Here is a 22,699-nt window from a genome sequence, read left to right as displayed (position 1 = left end):
CCTAAATGGGAAGGAAATCCAGAAAAGAGGGGATATATGTATACATATAGCTGATTCACTTTGCATACAGTAGAAACTAACAGCATTGTAAAACAACTATACTCCAATAAAAATTAAAAAGAAGAAAATAAAAAAGAGCAGAATGGGGAAGTAAGTGAGAGTTGATGTGGAGAGGCTGAGGAAGAAGCTATTCCATTAGACCATGCAAGAGATAATGTTGGCCTGGACTAGCTAGGTGCATTACAGATGGACAGAAGTGAAGAGTTAGGAGATATTTAGGACATAAAACTCATAGGATTTGGTGACAGACTGGTCATGGGAAATAAAGGAGAGGGAGTTAGTTATTAACAATGACACCAAAGTTTCTTACTTATGCAACTGGATGGAAGATGACAGAGGACACTGAACAAGGTCAGTGTTTGTCTTTGTTTTCTAGAGTAGGGAGGATCACAAGTTCCATTTTTAGTCTTATTTGGTTTGAGGTGTCTTTGAGACATCCAGGTCTCAACTCATATCATGCTCCAACTGGCTCTGGAGCTCAAAAAACGGTCTAGATTGAAGATAAAAACATGGGAATTAACTGTGTACAGGCCATCTCCAATTTCCTTCGCAGAGCCACCTCCTCCCCATTTTAAAGCTGTGAATCACAGTGCTTGAACCCAACACCCTGTCACAATGTGTGCACATTAATTATTTGTCTCTCTTCACCATTAGACTGTAAGTTCCATAAAAGCAGTGACCACGTCTATTTTGATTCCTGTTGTATCTCAGCTCCTCACACAGTTCTTGCACATATCAGAGTATCAATAAATAATATTTATATGAGATAATTAAGAATGTAGATACACTCTAGTCTACAATAACAGAAGTACAGAAATAATAACTGAAAAATATTAATAGGTAAACGATACATTTCACGTATTTATTTAGTATTGTACTATACATATTATTACTCAAAATATTTTATATGTTTTCCCCCTCAGGGAAAAGTAATAAAATTTTCTACATATTTATCAGTTACACAATTCAAGTATAAATTAAATTGGAAGAAAATATACAGCTTGATATGCAATGAAAATGCAATTATCTTTGTTGTTAAAAGCCACCCTGGTTTGGGACTTCCTGTAGCTTTAAAAATGCCCAACAGAATATAAACTTTTACTGAAAAAGGCAGTATACAGTTTTAACAACACTTAATGTACACTATTTCCTACAGCTCTCACTTACCAAGTATTCTATTGATTCATAGGTATTAACCTAACAGATAGCATTTTTGTGCTTCAATTTTACTGACAGGAAATCTACAGCATATAAGTTTTTGAGAGTTACCAAAAGCATTATAACTAAAAAACAACTTTGGCAATATATATCTTAATCCCTATGAACAGAATAACAGGCTGAGTTCCATTTCCATTAAAATTAAATTGAAAATTGCATTTTTACATATAATTGCCTAGCTTTATTTTGTTTTACCTGCTTTTTATCACCATCTCCCATTGAGATAGGATGTATCAAGAAACACTACATTTAATGAAAAGGGTCAAAAGAACTAAGATCCCACTGAAATATCTTTAAAAAAATATTGATAGATATTTCAATTACTACTTTATTCATTTTGGTTTTGTGAATATGAAACATATGCAAGTAATAATTTTAACAACAGATACATTTGGGGGCATACCATTCACTTCTTTTTTTTTTTTTTTGCGGTATGCAGGCCTCTCACTGTTGTGGCCTCTCCTGTTGCGGAGCACAGGCTCCGGACGCGCAGGCTCAGCGGCCATGGCTCACGGGCCCAGCTGCTCTGCGGCATGTGGGATCTTCCCGGACCGGGGCACGAACCCGTGTCCCCTGCATCGGCAGGCGGACTGTCAACCACTGAGCCACCAGGGAAGCCCCACTTCTAATTTTGAATGCAAATAGAACACACCTCATCTTAATCTTCAAAGTAATCAACACTACACATATGGATTTCCAAATCCTCTTTGGTTTTCATCTTCTGATAAATGCTCTCATATATCAAAACTGAGGAATGTTATTATATCACTCAAAGAATGTATACATGTATACATTTCAAAGCATGTATACAAAACACTTTTGTATATAAACATACTCTGGAATGTTAAGTAAATATATTTGTAGACTACAAAATACAGTGCAAGATGATGAGAAACGCTAGCTAACAGTGTCAGTGCTTTTAAAATTATATTAAAGAGAAACAAAATATACTAAAATAAAAAAGGAAAACTGATAAAAAAAATTTTGGAAGAGGTTGTGGTTGGGCCATTTATTACTTATTTGCATTAGAGTTAATTAATATTCTAAAAAGGTCTACAAAAAGCTGAACAACCTCTCAAGCTCTGAATTCATGGCACTGACCTTAGACTTTCTCAGAATGATTTTTAATGCACTCTGTCATTAGTAAAACCTGTTCAAACACATGCCCCATCTGCCAGCACCCCATCTGCAAGAGAGCTTCTTATTCTTGTAGACAGTACAACTTCTGCTTGCTTCCTTCTCTACATACCAGCTGTATGGTAATGAGTGTGAGCAGCTGAAAATCCTGCATGATAACAAAGCTAATATGAAAACGGCAGAACAACAACTTCCCCTCAATGAAGCGGTTGTCCCATGAACACAGCAGATAAGCTGTTAAACGGGGGTTGGGGGTGGTGATGAGAATTTTATTTGTTTGTATGTGGGGGATGTGTGCTTGCGCCTGTGCACGCACGTGTGTGTTAAACATGGGTCTTCCACATAATTAAAAAATAAAAAGAACCAAAAGCAGTACAGGGTACCCAAGAAGGATCTAAATTTCTAAGTACTTTTGTTAAGACTTGTGAATCACTTCTTTAAATGTTTTAAGTCTCAACTCCTATATAGTAATAATATACCAGGTGCCATTTGGACAAGCTAGTTTTCAAAGATGTTAACCAGTTACATTTCATTTCTTAATTAACTCATTTTGGGGCCTTCAGGGAAAGAAATGGTGTCAAAACTTAAGAATCATAATGAAAACTATTTCCTAGACATTTTAGCTGCTAACATAATATGTGAGTCAACAAACTATGTTTTTAATTCTTATATAGCAATTTAATTTCTAAAAATGTAATGGTATTTGAAACCAACACATTTATTCTGAACAGAGAAACTCCAAACAAAATACTAAGTGGCACATGTTACTTTCTTAATTCAGGAAGACATATTGGGGTTAATTTTTATATACATGAGAGTCACACTGAATGACTCTATATAATGTAAGAAGATCCAAATCACATTAATTTTTTATGTGCAGTATCTTTCCATTTAGAGATTAACAGTCATTCGGGAAACTTTAAGAAAAATGACTATCAAAATTGGTGTTATGCGTTTTCTCTCACAATCTGAAGAAACTAAAAATGAAAAAATATTCAAAATATTAACTGTAAGTGAAAGAAATAAGTACTATTATATGAGGAGAATTAATTATATTTTTACCAACACATCTAAATAAGTCTTATGTGGACTTTGTAACAGTTACTAAGTTCTTATTATATAACCATACTTTCTCTATGTTATTTCATTTTACCCATAAAACTACCCTGTGAAGTAGGTACTACTATTATTGCCATCCTACAGAGGTGGCTTAGTAAGTGATGGAGCTAAAAACTTAAACCCAGGTCTAACTGACTCTATCTCTATGTTCTTAAACAGTCTGCCATCCTGACATAAACTCCACAAGGGCAAAGATTTGGGTCTGTTTCATTCACTACTGTACTCCAAATGCCTAAAGTAGTCCTTGGTTCATAGAAGTTGTTGAATAGATTGAATAAATAGATGGAATGGATAGAAGAGATAACTGCTCAGTTGTTTTTTTATTAAGTGTACATCACTTTACGTGAAAAAAAAAAGCTACCATAAATTTTGTAAAAACCCTTAATCATTTTGATCCTAAAAAAATTATTTACCAATTAAAGAATCTTAAAATAAGACTGCTTAGGAATCTCTTTACTTGTCAGGTTGAAAAATTAAGACTAAATTTTAAAAATTCTCATGATTAAACATTCATTTTGAAAGGTTGGTACAGAATGAATAAGAGCAAAATTGCACTGATTTTAGCATTTCCATGAATCCACTTGTCCTCGTTTTTATTGTCTAACTATAAAAATGCATTTTCCCTGTTAACTAGCTTAACATATTCCTTGACTTCAAATATAAATTAGGGCCATGAGCTTCTATAATATAAAAGCTTTGTATTATATATATATATATATATATATATATATATATATATATATATAAGAACCTGAATTGAAAGAATAGTTCCAACTTAATAAAACAGCACCAATCATCCCTTAAAAAGTAAGATGTAAGTTGTATTTCCTCAAAGAACACTTACAGATTTAAAAAACCCACAAATTCAGATGAGATTTACAAAAACAGTACTACACTGCCCCTACATGTTCAAACTAGTAGTAACAATGACATTTCAAAATCTAAAGTGATAATGTAGAGATTTCTGTGGATTATTGAAAAGCTCTTTAAGCTCAAATTGTTCCCAAGTGAATGATATGAAATCACCCATACATAAAAAGGTAGTTAAAAATAGGAATAACCCACAAGTTTCAATTTTCACTTTCAATACTAGCAAGGAGAAGAAATTTAAGATAAGAGAATTTCATCCAACATTATATTTTTTTCTCTCAAAACAGATTTCCCCAACCTTACATGAAGATATCATAAAGTAAACATAAACAAATAGCTAGTCACCTATGTGCTTCTGGGATCAGTTTATATATTAATGTTTGAGAAATACTAACCATTGAATTGTTTCCCCCAGACCTAAAAAAATGTCTATAAAGCTCATAAATGTATACATAAACACATATATACATAGGTACTACCAAAATCACAACAGAAACTTTTATTTATCTAATACCAGATTTACTTTTTAAAAATCTACTGTAATTATTTCACCTTTTACACATTGTAGGAATAAAGCACTATATATGCAAATAAAGAGATGTGCTGAATCAATAGGTCTTTGTAAAAGGAAATAAGAATGTCATTGCTTTTATCACAAATGGTAGTCCTTTCTGGTATTATGTCTATAGTAAAACTTACATCACATTTTAAAAATCCTACATTTTAAAAATTATATCTATCATTATTTGCATCTACCGCAATTAATCTACCATTATTTAACTGATTTATATGTGAGACACATTAATTTATGCTACTTTCCACAACAAGTCAGGCATAGGGCCAAGAACTCTAATTCTGACCCAGGTACGATCCAGAAAGAAATCACTATGGTGGACCTGATAGGATATTAAAGACTAAAGTTTTCTGGCAAGAACATGAAAAATGAAATAATATGGAATCATATTTAATCTTTCAGAGCCTCAAAATAATATAATATACTGGATGCTACCTAACAGTATTTGAAAACTTGTAGATTTTACTATCAATACATTTCACTTAAGTTACCAAAATAATCCTATCAAGTCAGGTAGAGTGTCTGCATATGCAGGCATGTGTATGGAGGTATCCTTGTATACATATGGAGAAACTATAAACTACAAATGATCACCAGTTGACTTGGAAGTGAAAAGTGTACAACTGAATAAAAGAGTCTGATGAAACACTGTATATACTGGAGCAGATCAAACACACTCTCCACGCCTAGGTGGAATTCTCAGGGTCACCAAAATGTTAAATTATTAAAAAGGTAGAATTTTTGTTGTTTGTTTTGTTCAATAATGTATCTAGAACTGTGCCTGGCAATTAGTAGATGCTTATTTGTTGAATGGATTAATTAATTCATGATCCTATGATTGATATCACGAGAATATCATGGAATGGTGACAATAAGTCAGAGACAGAAAAGCATCAGTGGCCTCCTTAAGGGAAGGTCTCTGCCTTATTCATCTTTGTTACATTAGCATCACAAGCAGGGAGTATGTATACGCCTAATACATATTAGCAGAATTAAAATTAATTTAGCGGTGTTAATATTCCACGGAAATACTGAGAAAAATTTAAAAAGTTGTTGCGGTTCTCATTCCTCATTTAAAGTATCTATCTGATAGCATGAGTTGCCTTTAGTCACTGAAGAAAAATAATATAGAAGCTCTGAACTATTATCATACTATATTGAGCTGCCTATAACTAGGTTAATAAAATTTAGGTATTCATTTATGTAATGTATGTTTTAAAGCAGTTAAATATGAATGTACTTAAGAGACTTAAGGTAAGGCTTAGGTTACTTTGACATTTCAAAGTGTATTCCATTTCTGAATGTGGATGATACCTGTAAAACTCAAAGGTCTGCAGTTAACTCCGCAATTTTGGAGAAAGCTGTGCTCCTGACTTCAAAACTTCTGGAGTTTAGAAGGGTAATATGGTACATATACAGCGTATGGCAGAACACTTCCAGTACATCACGTACAAACATTTCTGCAGCAAAATACACAAATATTCAGATAAACAATAAAAGTGACTGTCTTAAGTTAGTTAGGGTTAGGTTTGGCCAACTTGTTAAAACACTTCTTGGTTTTCAGGGCCTACTGGACTCCTGATTTGCAGACAAGGGACTGGGGATTTATTTCATACTTGTTTACCCAGCCAGAAGCTTTGTAACAAGTTTATTTTTAGCATATTTTTCATCTGTCTCCCATACTCCAAGTCTTAATATTTAGTTTCTGTAAAACATAACCTACAAATTTAAATAGCCTTGCCCTGTGATGTTAAAATTACTATATTATTTGTACAGATTAACTATCAACAAAAGGGATAACAATTCAGGGCAGTTATTTCTATGCTGTAGTTGTAGATTTACAAATCATGTTATAATTTGCTTTGCGTTAATATCTGACAACTGAGGCACAACCTAATACTATGACATCACTTGATGACAAAAACATCTAGAAAGCAATGTTATCAGTAATTAGATATTGAGGTCTTCATAAATTGTGAAAACAAAGTATGAATTATGTATTTAAAAATCCAGGATTACATGGCAAAAGTTAACCTTGAAATATTTGGAAACTAAGGATCCATTCACTCAACAAACCCTTACCCAAGTCAGTACACCACACTGTTTATGATGCTGGAGCCAGACACCTAGGTTAGAATCTTAGCTCCATCATTTACTAGCTCTAGGGCAAGTTAGTTAAACTTCCTACACCTCTGATTCTACATCTATAAAATATGGATAATATAATGCAATCTACTTCATGAGGTTATTTTAAGGATTAAATGAGTTCATATGTGGAAAATACTTAGAATAGTGTTTCCCCTGTATCCCAAGTTAGACTCTATTATATACTGCTACCCTGTTTTATCATCATCAAAACATTAGCATTAACAGTTACTTTTCTGTTTCCCTAAATTAGAATCTAAGCTCCATGAGAGCATGGCCTTTGTCCATCTACTTTACTGTTATACCTACAGGTTCTAGAAAAGTTCCCAACTCTGTTCTAAGTCCTTAATACATATTTTGGGGCTGTTACTACTATTAATAAACTTCATATCCAGATATAAGTGAATAATTTTGCAGCAGTATAATTAATGTGAAAAAAACAAGATGTGAGACCAAGCAATAATACAAGTTCCTTCTGTCCATAACTTCTCTGATCATCTGCTTAGCAAACATCCTTCACGTTTTCATTTAAAGTTACTGTGAAGCCTTTCCTGAGCCATCTGAATTGAGACTTGGGTGGCCCTCTCATGCTCCCACAGTACTTTGTATATGGGTCCATTTAAAGCAATTATCCTTTGGTCTAAGGGTTTGTTTGTGGTTTTACCACTACCTATTAAATGCTTAACGGATTGTAATTTTCATTTTTGTATGTCCACAGGCAGAGAGGAAGAATCATCACCTTTTTATTTACAGCCACCGCCTTGCACAGTACAGAAAATAAGACCAGAAGAAAATTTACAATTTATATTCTGTTTACTCATGTTTATGCATGATGTATGAAACATTCTTAAGAAGAAACTGATAGGATCAAAAATAGAATGACCTGATATGTGGTAACTAGTTAATTCCTTTATTGATAAAATAAGTAGTGACAATAAAAGATATCAGATGACCTGAAAATGCCAATTTTTTCCCAAGTTCCAATGGAATATATCTGTGGAAAAAAACTTTAGGAAGCCACATTTTAGTTTACTCAAAAAAAAAAAAAAATCAGGCAAAACTATTAAAATCTCCCTCCAAACCTGCTCATAGCACCACCCTGTTCTTCCTTCTCTCCAAAGTATTGTACTAATTTTTATTTTAGCATTTTCTGACTTGTCTGGCTACTGTAGACTCTCAAAAGTGCCATCTAAATGAGTACACCCTGTTTGTTTCTCCTTCGTTTTCGGAACTGCTAAGTAGTAATTACTTTTAAAATTAAGTGTCAAACTGTATCTGAATTTAGTTATATTTAGAAAATGAAATATTCAAAATCACAGCTGCACAGTCATTTAAAAACATTTAGTAAACAAAAACATGCCATATTCTAACAGTACAAAAACTCCTTAAAGAATTTTCCAAACTTAACAAAAGCTTCAACAAATATTTACACTAACCTTCTCTTGCACATCACTGGGAGCATGAAAAGATGTTAGAGATAATTTCTGAAGTTCTAAGAGTTCATAGCCTCAACTGAGGGAACAAGATAACTAAATGAAGCTGTCAAATAACACCACTGAGCAGTACATATATGTCTAAGGGCCAAAGGTAATTGCAACAACTACAATACGTTCCACTAATGGATGAGGACAACGGTAGATGCAACCAGTGCCAGGAGGAAGGTTCCAACCAGAGAGACAAGCTAGATTGTGAGGTCACAGAAAGGATTTGGAGAAAGAGGCACAAATGTAACTGGCAGATACTGAATAGATTAGTATGGGGGAGGGGAACATGATACTGGCTTTTTAAAGGTTTCATATTTCTATATGTTAAGGAAATATCCATCTATTTCCTCTTGGCTAAGAGTTCCATGAAACAAATGTTGAGTTTCATGAAATGCCTTTCAGGCATCAAGGCATTTTAGAATGGGAGACTTGCTACAACTATTTTAAATGAGAATGAATCATAGCTAGACTAGAATTAAAAAATAAAAATAAAAGGTAAACCTGGTTTGGGGCAAAAGGCAAAGTTATGTCAGAAATGTAAGACTAAGTTGTAGTGCTTTAAGAAATAGGCAAGTATTTCTGGCAGCTGCTTTTGCTGGCATGAGAAGTACTCCTGTAGTAAAGATTATTAATAGCAATATACTTTTGGAGAAGCTGTCATTTAAACTGTGCAAACAACACACTAAAACTCAGAAATGTAAAAGTGTAAACTAAGATGACAAAAACTGAGATAACCATAAGACACAGTAAAAATGTGTTAAATCAATGATAAAAATGTGTTAAATCAATGATATAGTTATAAAACTATATACATGGATCATCTGTTTAGATAAAAACAGATAATAGTTTTAAAACTATGGGAAGAGTAGAAGAAAATTATAGTTGAAAATAATATTGGTGACAGGTTTATGGCAAACATTATTTTCCAGAAAGTATTATTTTAAGAAATCACCATGAACAACAAATAATTTCTTGATCTATTTATATATTTTCCTAATGAAGTTGTAAGTATAAACACATATCATTATTTTCTCAAAACGAAAAAAAAATTCCTTCAATAGAAAACCTAGAATAAACACAGAAATATAATGATATCGTATCAACTAAGTAAAATCCATAAAACTTTGCCATGGTAGGAATAAATTTGCTTAAAATATGATTTCTTTCTCTTATTAAACAACATTAGAAGTCCCTAGTGCTGTTTTTTATTTGGTACAATCTTTCTGGAAAACAATTTAGCAGTATTTATTAAGAATCTAAAAAAATTCACACTCCTTGACCCAGTAATTCTACTTCTAGAAAAATGTATATAGAGATGTTAAAGATTTATGTATAAAAAAGTTCAAAGCAGGTCACTGACCAAATCAACAGCAGTTAGAAAATGATGACACATTCATTTGGCAGATTATACACTTTTGAATAACTATAGCCATGGGGAACTACTAGCAATATATGAAAAATGGATTAAAGTATCGATTTTGTTTAAAGAGTTATTTACTTAAAATTTTTACTGTGGTTATTTCTGAGCAGTGGAATTACTGATAATTTAGGAAAATGTAAAGAAACATTTCTTCTGCATTTTACATACTGAGCATGTCTAATTTTTATAAACAGAAGTAAAAGATATTAAGTACTGGAAGAAAATAAAAATTCTCTATATCATAATTCAACTCAGGGAATTTAGGGAATTATCAAATTATTAAATTCAGTAAGGTAATAACTCACAAATTTGCTGTACCAACAGAATTTATGATGGATTATAAAATCTTCCTACAAGTGAAAATTTTATTGTAGAATAAATAATTAGAGAGGTTGTTTTTTGAAACAAAGACAATACAACTGTTTGATAAAACTGGCAGACCTTTGCTGAAAAGTCTATTAAAGGAGCTTAATAGACTATAATTATATATAGCTTGAACTAACTGAAGATTATACACACAAAAACAACAGAATAGATTATGCCTGAATGAGATTAAAATTTTGAATATAGGGTTTTTTTTAATTAGTATCATCAATAGTTCAACAATAAAGAAAGAACTTGAATCCAAGATAGTATTGAAGCTAAGAGAGTTATAATGCTGTTTTTAATTTCTGTCATCATAGTCAAAAGTACTAAATAAACAAACTGATGAGAGTGGTATTGCACTGCAGTTTGAGGATGGTTAATCTGTCAGACACCCTGTTCTGAGTTGTTTCCTACCAAACACAGACCCTGAGGTATGACAACGATTCTCTCCTTAACCAAACTCTAGTCAGGCTCCTGAGCTCTTTTTCAACTAGGACCTGTCCTTCGGCATGTTCTCAGGAACCAAATTTTAGCAAGAATCCTGCTAAATCAGTCTAACCAGAATTCCCTGCCCTTGATGTCGATCACCTGTGGTACCTGGTCACCCTCTCCATATCTGTTGGGTTTGCCATCCTCCACCATCCCCCAGGGGATTTCTGACCACCTTGGTTAAGTTCATTTAACCAGAGCACCCGCCCCCCTTTACCCTGATGCTTCCTCTTAGAAATTATCTACCCACTGAACCCCATGCTGCTCCTTGGCCATAAATTCTCACTTTTCTTTGTTCTATTAACAGTTGAGCCTAATCTATCTCCCCTACTGCAAACTTCCCTTGTAGCAGTCCCTATACACATCATGACAGTCCCCCTGAATAAAATCTGTCTTACGATTTTAACAAGGTTCATGAATAATTTTTTCTTTAACAGGTAACATCCCTCAGCTTACAGAAAGACTACAAACATGCATACTGTTTGAATATTTCTAGTTTTTTATCACTATAATCATTGCATCATCTGTGGGATAACTTTACAAATGAAACATCTTGAAAGAGATTACACAAAAAATCCTAAATTTATAAATGTAACATGCTACCAAAAGTTATTTGTAGTTCAATTATTTGAATCTTTGAATTTTCTCAAAGAAACAATGTCAACAATGATAGGCTCCCAGGTTTACCCACCAAAATATGAATATAACAGTAGTTGAAAAAAGTTAAGTTCATAAGCAAAGGTCACAAAACATAGTAGAAAGAGAATGGCTACTACCTGCAGCATTAGAGTCCTGAGGTTAAATACCAGCTTTACTATTTACCAAGAAAACTGGGGAGAGGTTTCTGTTTGGGCCTCAGCTTTCTAGTCTACTGAGTGGAGATAATACCTAACTTACAGTACTTAACAAACGTTTAAATCATTTAAGAATTATTTAAAATATACAAAATAGCTGGACAATGCCTAGAATATATAGTAGGTCCTTTTAAAATAAGAGCAATTATTAATAGCATTATTATGCTACTACTGTACATCAAGAAGGAAAATTAAAAAGCAGTATGTTGGGCTTCCCTGGTGGTGCAGTGGTTGAGAGTCCGCCTGCCAATGCAGGGGACACGGGTTCGTGCCCCGTTCCGGGAGGATCCCACATGCCGCGGAGCAGCTGGGCCCGTGAGCCATGGCCGCTGAGCCTGCGCGTCCGGAGCCTGTGCTCCGCAACCGGAGAGGCCACAACAGTGAGAGGACCGCGTAGCGCAAAAAAAAAAAAAAAAAGCAGTATGTTAAAATGCTAGCGATTATATATATAAAAAATTTTCTCTATACAGCTACAAAAGAATTAGAAGAGAGAATGAGCGTTTTTAAAGAAAATGAAAGGTTATGGCTCTAACAATCTCTTTCTAAAAATTTACTGTTAGCTGAAACTTATGTTCAAGCAAAAAGATACATGCACAAGAAGATTTACTATAGTATTACTGTAATCATAAAAATCTGTATTTCACTGTTTCGTAAATAAAGTTTTATTAAAACACAATCATGCTCATTCAACTACTCCTTTAAGTATTGCCTACAGCTGTTTTCATGCTACAATGGCAGAACTGAATAGTTCTAACAGTGACTATCTGGTCCACAAAGTATAAAATAACTGCTGGCCCTTTGCAGAAAAAGTTTGTGGACCCCTGACTTAAGCTAACCCTCAAAGATAACAATACACAGGAGTGATATTAACTCAAATATTTTCTCAAATGACTCAAATATTCTATTTCAATTTTACTTCTATTTTCACTTTAAAGAAAGATTATTTTAAATATGGTACTTTAAACAGAACTGGATATGGAATATAACCAGTACAAAATTGTTTTCAACTATCAGAAATCTAGTCATACATTTCATTGTTACCTGAGCTCTTGGGTTTCGGGTGAACAAGTCCTTGTACCACATTGCTCCAGCCTCGCCTCCCTGCTGCTCCCACCAGCAGCTCTACCCCATTCTCTTAGCTCTGTTGCTGATGCTTACGCTACACAATCGGTCGGTGGTACAAACCCAAGAATATAAAGGCACTCTAAAAACATTTTCCTTCTATAAACCAACACAGTCAACTAGATATCTTTAAAAGCCCTATATACCTAACCAAAATTGCATGTCGTTTGGAAATTTCTACCAAAATAGTAACATTGAAGAATAACTTTAAGAGAATATTGTCAATGCTTGAAAGTCTCCAAACAAAAGTGAGTTAATAAATGAAATTTAAACATTTTAATGACATTTCTTTCAACATACTATTATTAATTGTAAGATATTATTTCTCTTATCACTAGAAAGAAAAAAATGCTGCCAGCTAAGCTATGAAATTCCATCCAGACGTACACTAATTTTACATATGTTTAAAATGTAGAAAAATAATGTATCTTAGGATTTAGGAAATACAGTATTACCATAACTAGGTATTCCAATTTCAAAGAAAAATAAAACAATTTTCCGGTGATTTTATAGACTAAGTAAGTTTTTCCTGTAAATATTCTCTTCCTTTAAAGGACGATCAGTTCTTTTAGAATAAAAAGTTATATACTCAAGTAATATTCTCAAATATTCCTGATGCTAAGAATTACCTATAGGACTTATATGAACTATGAGGACCTAAATACTAAAAACATTTTGATTGACAGTAACTGGTTAATAGCTAGATTGCTATTTCTTTACTGTTGTTAGTATTAAGTCCAAAGTATCTCTGATGAGGAGCTAGAATAATTTACATAATAATAAATTAGACTATCATTACTAATAGTACTTAATAATGAGGTAAATAAATTTCCTGAAAACATTTCGAGAGCTATAAATTGAAGCTGTAGTTATGACAACTATTTTAAAGAATTTTTCACAATTTTCAAAATTATTTTATTGTGCAAACATTAAATGGATCAACACCTATGATGGATGGAGGCGCAATAACATGTTTTTCAACTTTTAATAGGCCAAGACTACATACAGTCTTGTAAGAGTTCACTATACATTAGCTCACTACTTGGAAGGATAAAAATGGCCTACAAAATAGAGAAGTCTGTACACTTGTTGTCAGTGTATAACACTCTGATTGAAAGAGGCTAAACATACCTAATGGAAAAGATATACTGGAATGTTAGATACAGAATGTGATTAATTACACACCAAAAGTCTTTAAAATCTTTGATAAAAAATATATTAAAAAGTATCTATCATTAACATCACCAAGGGAAAGTTAGTAAGTTAGAACAACAAAGAACATGTGAATCAATTTAAAGCTACCTAAATTAACCAGTTGCAAAAAGGAGGGGAGAGGATATAATTACATGATCCCTCTAATATTTCTAGTAGTCAGAGTCAATGAGTTATACAATAGTAAATTATTGGCAGGCAGTCTAAAACTGAATGTGTTAATTTTGTTATCTATCTTCCCCCAAACTAGAACTATGTTCTAGTTTGAATTTTATTTTTTGAATTTAGTCCTCTTCTATAATTACAAATGCCAGGCTATAATTTAACATAACAGTAACCTAGAAAAGTCAAACTCAATAGTGACCCTAGGAAACCCTCAAAGAAAGCCCTTAAGTTCTCTATTAATTTTTCTTATAGAATCTGCTCCTGAGCCTTTTAAGTTTCATGCACTTGTAAAGAAGATACAGATAGAAAACATACAGTGTGACATAATGAATAATCTGCTATAAACTGTACTTAAGTTTATTAGAAATATTCAACAAGAACAAAATTATCTTGTTAAGATCTTAACCCCTTAATTTTAAAAACTCACACTTCTTCTCCTTAATTTGAAAATTTACTTGTATTGGTATTTTTTTACAGAAGTATTAAAATAATAAATTAGTTTATTAATGACCTTAAAGCTACTAGAGGCCTCTGTGTAAATGTTTAAATCAGAGCAGTGACCTCATTCAGAAGTTATAAAAGTGACAAAGTGACAGAAGACAAAATAAAAGACACACTTTCTGAAAACACAGTTAAGAAGAAAGTAAGTGGGTGACAGAGATATTTATATTCTATTTTCAATGTTTAAATTGTATTACATTTAAAATTTACTCAAAATGTTTTTCAACATGGCTACCATTTATTGGAGTAGAAGTAGAAACAATTCAAAAAGAACTAAGGTAATTAGAAAACATATTTTTACAAAGGCTATTTAAGTCCAAGCAAATAGAAGATTTTGTTCACAAAAGAGGAGAAATATTTTTCAGGTGTTGTTAAGTTAACCTACTTGTTTAATAGAATGTTTCCCTTTTAGTAAAAAAAAAAAAAAAAAAAAAAGCGGGGGTGGGGGCGAGTTGGTAAAAGGAACTAAAACACTAATAGCACTGATATATAAAAACACTCAATGAATCTCCAACAGGTATTTTTTGGTTTAATGTGTTCAGGATCCTAAACATATTTTAGATCTAAAAATATATCACTCTAGTTAATAATTCAAAATGGTAATACCAAGTAACACAGAAAATACAACAAAACTGTTAATATTAACAGGGTCCAAATCTGGCGAGGAGGAGAATGTCATCCCAAAAAACATCCAATAGATCATAACCTGATTATAGATTAGCACAAGTTCTACAAAATGTTAGTTCAGAATTGTCTATATATAAACTGTATCGTAACTGCCACACCATAGCATGCTATTTTTATTTCATATAACAGCAAAAAGTAACGTCTCTATTATGTTAGGTCTGAATTTAAGAAATAGTGATTTAAAAACAATCTAGCTTAAATTGGCAGATAAACTTTGTAAGAGAGCTCAATGCTTTAATTATCACGTATAAGGACCACACCACCAGCTTTTTACTTTTCCCACAAAATAAAAATGACAGATTTGGGGTGTTAGTATTTGCCGACATATTTCAAAACATACTTTTTAAATTTACCAATTTCAAGTAAGTTTAAAGAATTCTAATACCATAAAAATAAATGAGAGACACAAAACGGTGAATTAGGTAACCTTGCCCTCAAGGCTCTCTATCATACTATTAAAACTATCACTTACAGAAGTTTTCAATGGCTACATAATGCACTGATAGTTTTAGTTATAAATCCAATTGAAATTTGAACCATTTCCTCACCAAAAGAGGCAGAAGTAGTTCATTTAAATAAATATTCCTATTTTTCAAATGTGTGAAACTTACCCGTCTTCGACAAAAGGGGAGGCCTTGGGCAATGATGCTAATGCTAAATATCTTCATCATGGTTTGATGTGGTAGAGGCTCTTTTGCACTTTTAAGATCAACAGGAACCAAGCCATGGTTTAGAGTAGCTTTTCCCGGTTTTGACATTTTAAAACTCCTCTTGGCTGATGAATACTCTCTACATGTAATACAGGCACATTACTAAAAACTCTAACCACCAAATTAAAATATAACTTTCTAATTAAAAAAAAAGGCTGAGAACCCAAGGCCTGCTGCTTTTGTCTTTCAACCTTCTCCTACCAAATGTCCTGACCTGTCTGAGGCTTGGTGAAGTGCAAACTATCCTAGAATAGCCAGGAGTTATAAACTACTGAAGTGAAAGCTCCTGCTCCTGCCAGTCAAACAGCTGGTGAACCTCCCATACAAAGTCAGTAATGCGAAGACAACCAAAGCAGGGCTGTGCTACAGGGTCCCTTTGAAAGCGTCTCCAGTGACTAACCTAGGTATTCCCTAGAAAGTGAAAGTAAACTTGTCTTTACAAAAATCCAAAACATAAACATTGTATTTTCTCTTAAATATTTATTAAGTCTTCCTTACCCAAATATCAGCATTAATATTTTAGGAGTGTTTCGAATTGTGCTTCAAATTTAAGGACAGCATTTATGCATGCTCAAAAAATACAAACGTATATTTGTTCTATCTTAGATATATTCAGAATGAGCACTATATCTTCAAGTGTTTTGTCTTAAGCATGCTCTCTTTTCCTCTTCCATATGTACCAGTCTTTATCTCAAACTAAGACATTAAATCAACTCTAGCTCTCAATAGCTATTAATATGCACTGCAGGTTAATTTTACCAGGAGACATTTTAGTTGTTTGCAAATTTCACTGCAATCTCTACAATTCTGAAACATTTAGTGATTCCACTTGAAAGTATAACAGTAATGTGACTGATTAAATATATTTAAAAACCCAAGTATTTATAAATGTAACCCGTGTTGGGAAGTAATTAAAGTAAAATGAATAATAACTAACCAGTTCATCACAAATCCTTAGGGCTTCATTTCTCTAACATACCATAGTCAGATACATCTTCCCAAAACATGGAAACGGAATGGGGTGTACAATATACTCCTCAAGAACTTTCAATGGTTCCCCAAAGCCTAAGATAAAGTTTGGAGATGAAGACTCTCCTCAAAGTGGCCCCACTCACTTTTTCGGAATTATCTCAAATATTTCCCTAAATTAACTACTTATGCCATGCTAATTAATCTTTATGCTACATTTCATTTCCAAGCCCATGAACTAGAACATTATGATGATTTTAAAAAAGCCTAGTGTGAGAATTGATAGTAGTTTTAATAGATAGATAATAGATGTGAACTATCCATTCACAATGCTCAGCTAATATTTGTTCTCTCCTTCCATTCTATTTTTTTCTTCCAACAGCCAGTCATCTCATTTACCTCTCCTTCCACCTGCTTTTATGGATTTTTATAAGTGGGAATTTAGAATGTGATACGGAGAGAGTTAGAAAGGAGAATGTCAGAAATGGGTGGTCTCTTCTTTGACTTTGGTGAGATCTGTCTTACTAAATACACGAAGTGGGTTGCTGGGAAGTCAATCCACACACAAGAAATACCCTTAGTCCTACCATGATGCTACTTTCTTAAAGTACACCTTTCTCTGATATCACAATTTAAAATGTAGCTGAAAATGCAAAATCATTAAGCAGAGAAGACATTTTTAGTTACACAAAAGTAAACAACTGAATTCCTCCAAAGTAGATATGTAAATGACCAATAAGTACATGTAAAGATGCTCAATTTCACTAATAATTAGGGAAATGCAAATCAAAACCAGAACCACACTGTACACCCATTATTATGGCTATTATTTAAACACAGACACACACAAATATGTGTTGGCAACGATGTGGAAAAACTGGAACCCTTGTGTACTGTTGGTAAGAATGTAAAATGGACAGAGCTACTGTGGAAAATATGGAGAGGCCTCAAAATATTACTGTGTGATCCAGCAATTCCACTTTTGGATATACACCCCCAAAGAATTGAAAGCAGGGCTCACACAGATATTTGTACAACCATGTTCATAACAGCATTATTCACAACAGCCTAGAGGTGGAGACAACTTAAGTAACCAATAATGGATGAATGGGTAAAAAAATGTGGTACATACACATACAACAGAATATTATTCAGCCTAAAAAGGAAGAAGATTTTGACACAACATGGATGAACCTTGAAGATATAATGCTAAGTGAAATAAGTCAGTCAAAAAAGGATATATATTGTATGATTCCACTTATCTGAGGTCCCTAGAGTAGTCAAATTTACACATAGAAAGTAGAATGGTGGTTGCCAGGGGCTCGGGGGAGAAAGGAATGAGGTGTTCGTGTTTAATGGGTACAGAATTTTTGCTGGAAAAGATAAAAACTTCTGGACATGGATAGTGGTAACGGTTGCACAACACTGTGAATGTACTTAATGCTACTGAATTGTACACTTAAACATGGTTAAAATGGTAAATTTTATGTTATGGGTATTTAATCACAATACAAAAATTGTTTTAGTAAAAAAGTAAATGACTAAGAATACAACCATAACCACTGAAAAAACCCAACAGAGATCTAGGGATAGGAGAGAGGGTACTGGAAATCTGTTAAGTTGATACAGTAAAACAAGGTGAGACTGATACCTGAGATAAGGATGTCTACGGCCCCACTAGACTACTACCTTGCAGAATGAATGTCTCTAGCCTCATTCTAATCTCAGCATCTCTTCTGGTGCTCACTTTATTCCTTAACACAAGTCTAATTTGTTTTTTTTGTTTTTTTTGTATAACATAACCTTCAGTCATATTGTGTCTGTTTCTCCTTATTAGAAAAATCCCTTTGTTGAGGCAGCTCCTGTGGAATGCCCCCTCTCCAAGTTACTATCAGGGTCACTTTGTTAGTATTACATATAGTTTTAGGTAGACATTCTTTATTCTCAAAAGAATTGTCTCAGTGATATCTTTGAATCAGTTAGTTAATTAACCCCTCAAAATTCATTTCTTGATACCACACAGATGATGTAATTTAAACTATGTGTTATTTCAATCGAGAAAAATTAGAAGAGCGTACTTCATTCCGCAAATGGAACGTATTCTGCAGAGAAAAATGAATCAAACAGATCAACTCCAATTTTGACTTTCACTTAACAAAGATCACCATACTGAAAATAAGTTTTCACTTTTATATTGCAATTTATAATCACATGTATTTACATGTAGGTAGTTTGAAGATAAGGATGCTATGAACCTCTCTAATCTTCTTGGAGTCTGATCCTAAAGCAAGGGAGGGGGAGGAGATTGGAATTGAAAAGAATTTGGATTAGGAAAATCAAAACTAAAATATACATAAACTACTTATGAAAGGGCAGAAATTACTATGAAGTAAAACTAGTTTTTCATTTTTAAGAACTTATTTATGGTAAACATCGGAATGAAAATTAAAGCAGTCTTGTATATTAAATGTGGTGTTGTACACTAGATACCAAGGTTTGGTAAATACAAAGTGGTGGCATTCTCATTCAGCTCATCTTTTAAATTGGTGAGTCGCTGCCCTCAACTGGACAGTACAGAGCTCTGCAACCCAAGCAAACGCTCAATCAAATCACGTGTCTGTAACAATACACTTCTGTGAGAGAGACATGATTAGTGATGGAGCAAAGTGACTACTAAGTTCCAAACCACCGAGTTTCATCTTTTTTCTGAGGATTCAAGTTAATAGTACTTCTAAAGCAATGCTCTAAATCAGCATGGAAACATGCAAACTACAAAATCTTCAAATACAGAAGAAAACCCTAGTCAGTGAGGGAAGCTGAAGACAATGCGTAGGAGAACCTCAATTGCTAATATTTTTAAATGCAGCTAGTTCCACACGTTCAAGAAAAAATAAAGTCTTGGTCTCAATTATCCTTTTAAAATCATTTAAGATAGTCTTAATTATTAACCCCCCATCCACCCATCCAAACTGAGACTTTTCAAAACAGACAAGCTCTTTTTAAGATGGTATCAATAAATATTATGGGAGTATAATACAGTAGGTAGGAATATATATGCTGGAGTCAAATGGCCATAGTTCAAAGCCTGGTTCTACCACTTATTAGTGGTATGTCCTTAAATCAATGCCTCTGTGCCTCAATTTCATCTATATAGAACCTACCTCATAGGACAGTTATGAGGATTACAACAGTTAATATAAGTGAAACACAAAGAACAATGCTTCACATTTAGTAAGTGCTCAATACTGTTAGCTGCCATTACTACTACTAGGATAAAAAAAAATCACGTAGAGCTTTGCAGATTACATTTCAATCTTAAAAATCACTAAGAAAGCAAGCAAAGATGCAAAATCCACCTATAACAACTTTGGAGTATAATATTTTAAAACACAATCATCTACAAGTTTTAGAAAGACTTCCTAAATTCTGTCAAGATTTTTATCTAAAAGTTAAGCTGTAGCATCTTAGTAGTTGTGCCTTGGCATTTTAAGACTTCAGGTTTCATTATCCATCCAAGAAGAACTCAACATTGGGGAACTTGTGATAAAGAGAAGATCTCTATACAAGATATTTTGCCTGTTTATCACTCTCTGATTTTTCTTCTAAAAGTTTGTATTAGTCAAAGATGATTATATATAAATGTTGCATGTAACAAAGTATCACCAATACAGTATTTCTAAAATGTATTACAGTTCCATACACCCCAATTCTCGTACAACAATGACAAAAAGATTTATAGTAGTTTATTCTGGATTTCTACCATTTCTTTCATTCATTATTATACAGAAGGCTAGGATTTAACTGCTCCAGATCAAAGGCCACAGCATATGAGCAGCATAAAGATTTTCTGTTTTTCATAAACTATTTTTGAATCAGCTAAAACAAATCACTTGGAAGATACAAGTTTACCTACAAGTATTTATGATTTTAACCAAAAGTTTTCAGTCTCACATCAAAAGCTTTTGACAGGGAGACTATCAGCATACACCATTTAAATTCAGTATTATTTATTACTTCTGTGAATTAAAACAACAGTGACTTACTCTCTGTAGAAACAAAAGAATTCCAGATTCTAAAAATTAACACCACTACTAAAGTGAAATAAATCAGAATCAATATCCTTTTGAGATGAAAATACGGTATTATAAAGAGCATACTCATTTATTCTGGGATATAGAGTGAGACAGATTATTCTCTGTATCTAAGTCATTGTTTTTAGTCTTTCCTAACACCTTAGATACCAGAGCGTTAGAAGTTATCTCCCTAGTCTAAGCAATTCATGTACAAAGATAGAACAATTTAAAAACAGAGAAAAATGATGATGAATCAAGAAATTAAGTTCTTTGCTTAATGATGAACAGTCAAGCTTGTATTAGAAACAACTGCAAAAGAACAAAAAACAATTGCAAAAAAAAAATCCAAATAACATATCGTACTTTAATTGTAGAAACTAAAAACACAATTAAATTTACTATGAAGGAAAAATTTAAATATATGGCATTCCTCTTAAAGTTTTATTATTCATAAAAGGCATAAGTCAAATGAACAGAAATGTTTTATAAAAATTAAAATCACATTCAAAACATTTCCTTAAAAAATTCTGAAAGACATTTAAATGCTCAAAGTGTTCACTAAGATTACAACTTCTAATTATAATGCATTTAAGATATTATATTCATGTAAACATTTAATGAGTCATAACTTATTACTGTACTTCCTTGCTGATTTTCTTTATCCAGGGACTTAGTGTAGCCCCTAAGTACTTAAGAGAAATTAGCTTGGGTTCTAAAACAGCACATACAGTTTACATAAGTGTTATAAAAATGTGACCTGGTAATTAGACATTTGCAAAATAAAAGCATTACATATATACATATATGTGTAGCATTTTCAAAATAAGGATGTTACAATATCAGGTTATATAAAGTACTGGAACTGCTTTGATTTGTATAATCAAGGTCTGATTGCTGAACATTTAGGTTATTTCCAAATCCTGCTGGAAAATTCCAGTTAATTTTTTTTTAATTGGCTGAAAATAAAGTTACAAGGTAAAAACTATAAAAAAACAACCAAAAAAGTCCTTAAAAATTAAATATAATGACACCATTGCATAGTGCACTAGAAATTCCATGACTCAAAAAACACCAACTATTTACTGACTTATTTACAACGAAATTCATTTACAATTAAATTACTCTTAATTATTGCCTCAATCAACTTTCAGCCAAATTACCTGAAATTAATACTTCAGGTAAACTTAACAGTATACAAAAACGATAGGGTGAACTTTAAGTTCTACTTTCAGCTCTACCACTAACCAGTGACCTTAGGTAAGTCTCTTAGCTGTCTCAGATTTCAGATTTCTAGAATGAGGAATGAGGAGGTTGGGCAAAATGATTAAGAATGAAGTCCCTTACAGCTTTAAGAATATATATATTACAGTTCTAATAGCACCAAGTATAGCACCTTCTTGTAATGTGTTGGACTGTCAATTTGGTGAGCCTTCCTTTATTATAGTTTAGTAAGTAGTTACAGTTTTACAAAATATATCCAAATAAAATTCACTGCTTCAATTCATTTGTGTGTATAGCTTCTAA

General features: G+C 32.9%; 1 protein-coding gene across 2 annotated transcripts in view; it reads right to left on the bottom strand.

Annotated features, from left to right (window-relative positions):
- Window positions 1–22,699, bottom strand: part of FBXW7 (F-box and WD repeat domain containing 7) — a gene marked incomplete at its 5' end in the record, with an annotated part of 92,095 nt that overhangs the window by 45,563 nt on the left and 23,833 nt on the right. Inside the window, one exon of one of the 2 annotated variants that reach the window (XM_079698698.1) lies at window positions 16,035–16,181. The exons of the other annotated variant lie outside the window; for it this stretch is intronic. Within the exon in view, the coding sequence (XP_079554824.1) occupies window positions 16,035–16,181 (147 nt within the window). Of the gene's footprint in view, window positions 1–16,034; window positions 16,182–22,699 lie in introns of those variants that run through there. 2 annotated transcript variants of the gene reach the window in all.

The sequence above is a fragment of the Hyperoodon ampullatus genome, assembly GCF_949752795.1.
Source record: "Hyperoodon ampullatus genome assembly, chromosome: 1".
Classification (NCBI taxonomy): domain Eukaryota; kingdom Metazoa; phylum Chordata; class Mammalia; order Artiodactyla; family Ziphiidae; genus Hyperoodon; species Hyperoodon ampullatus.
Note: the sequence above shows the minus strand (reverse complement) of the source record. Positions and strands in the feature narration are given on the sequence as shown.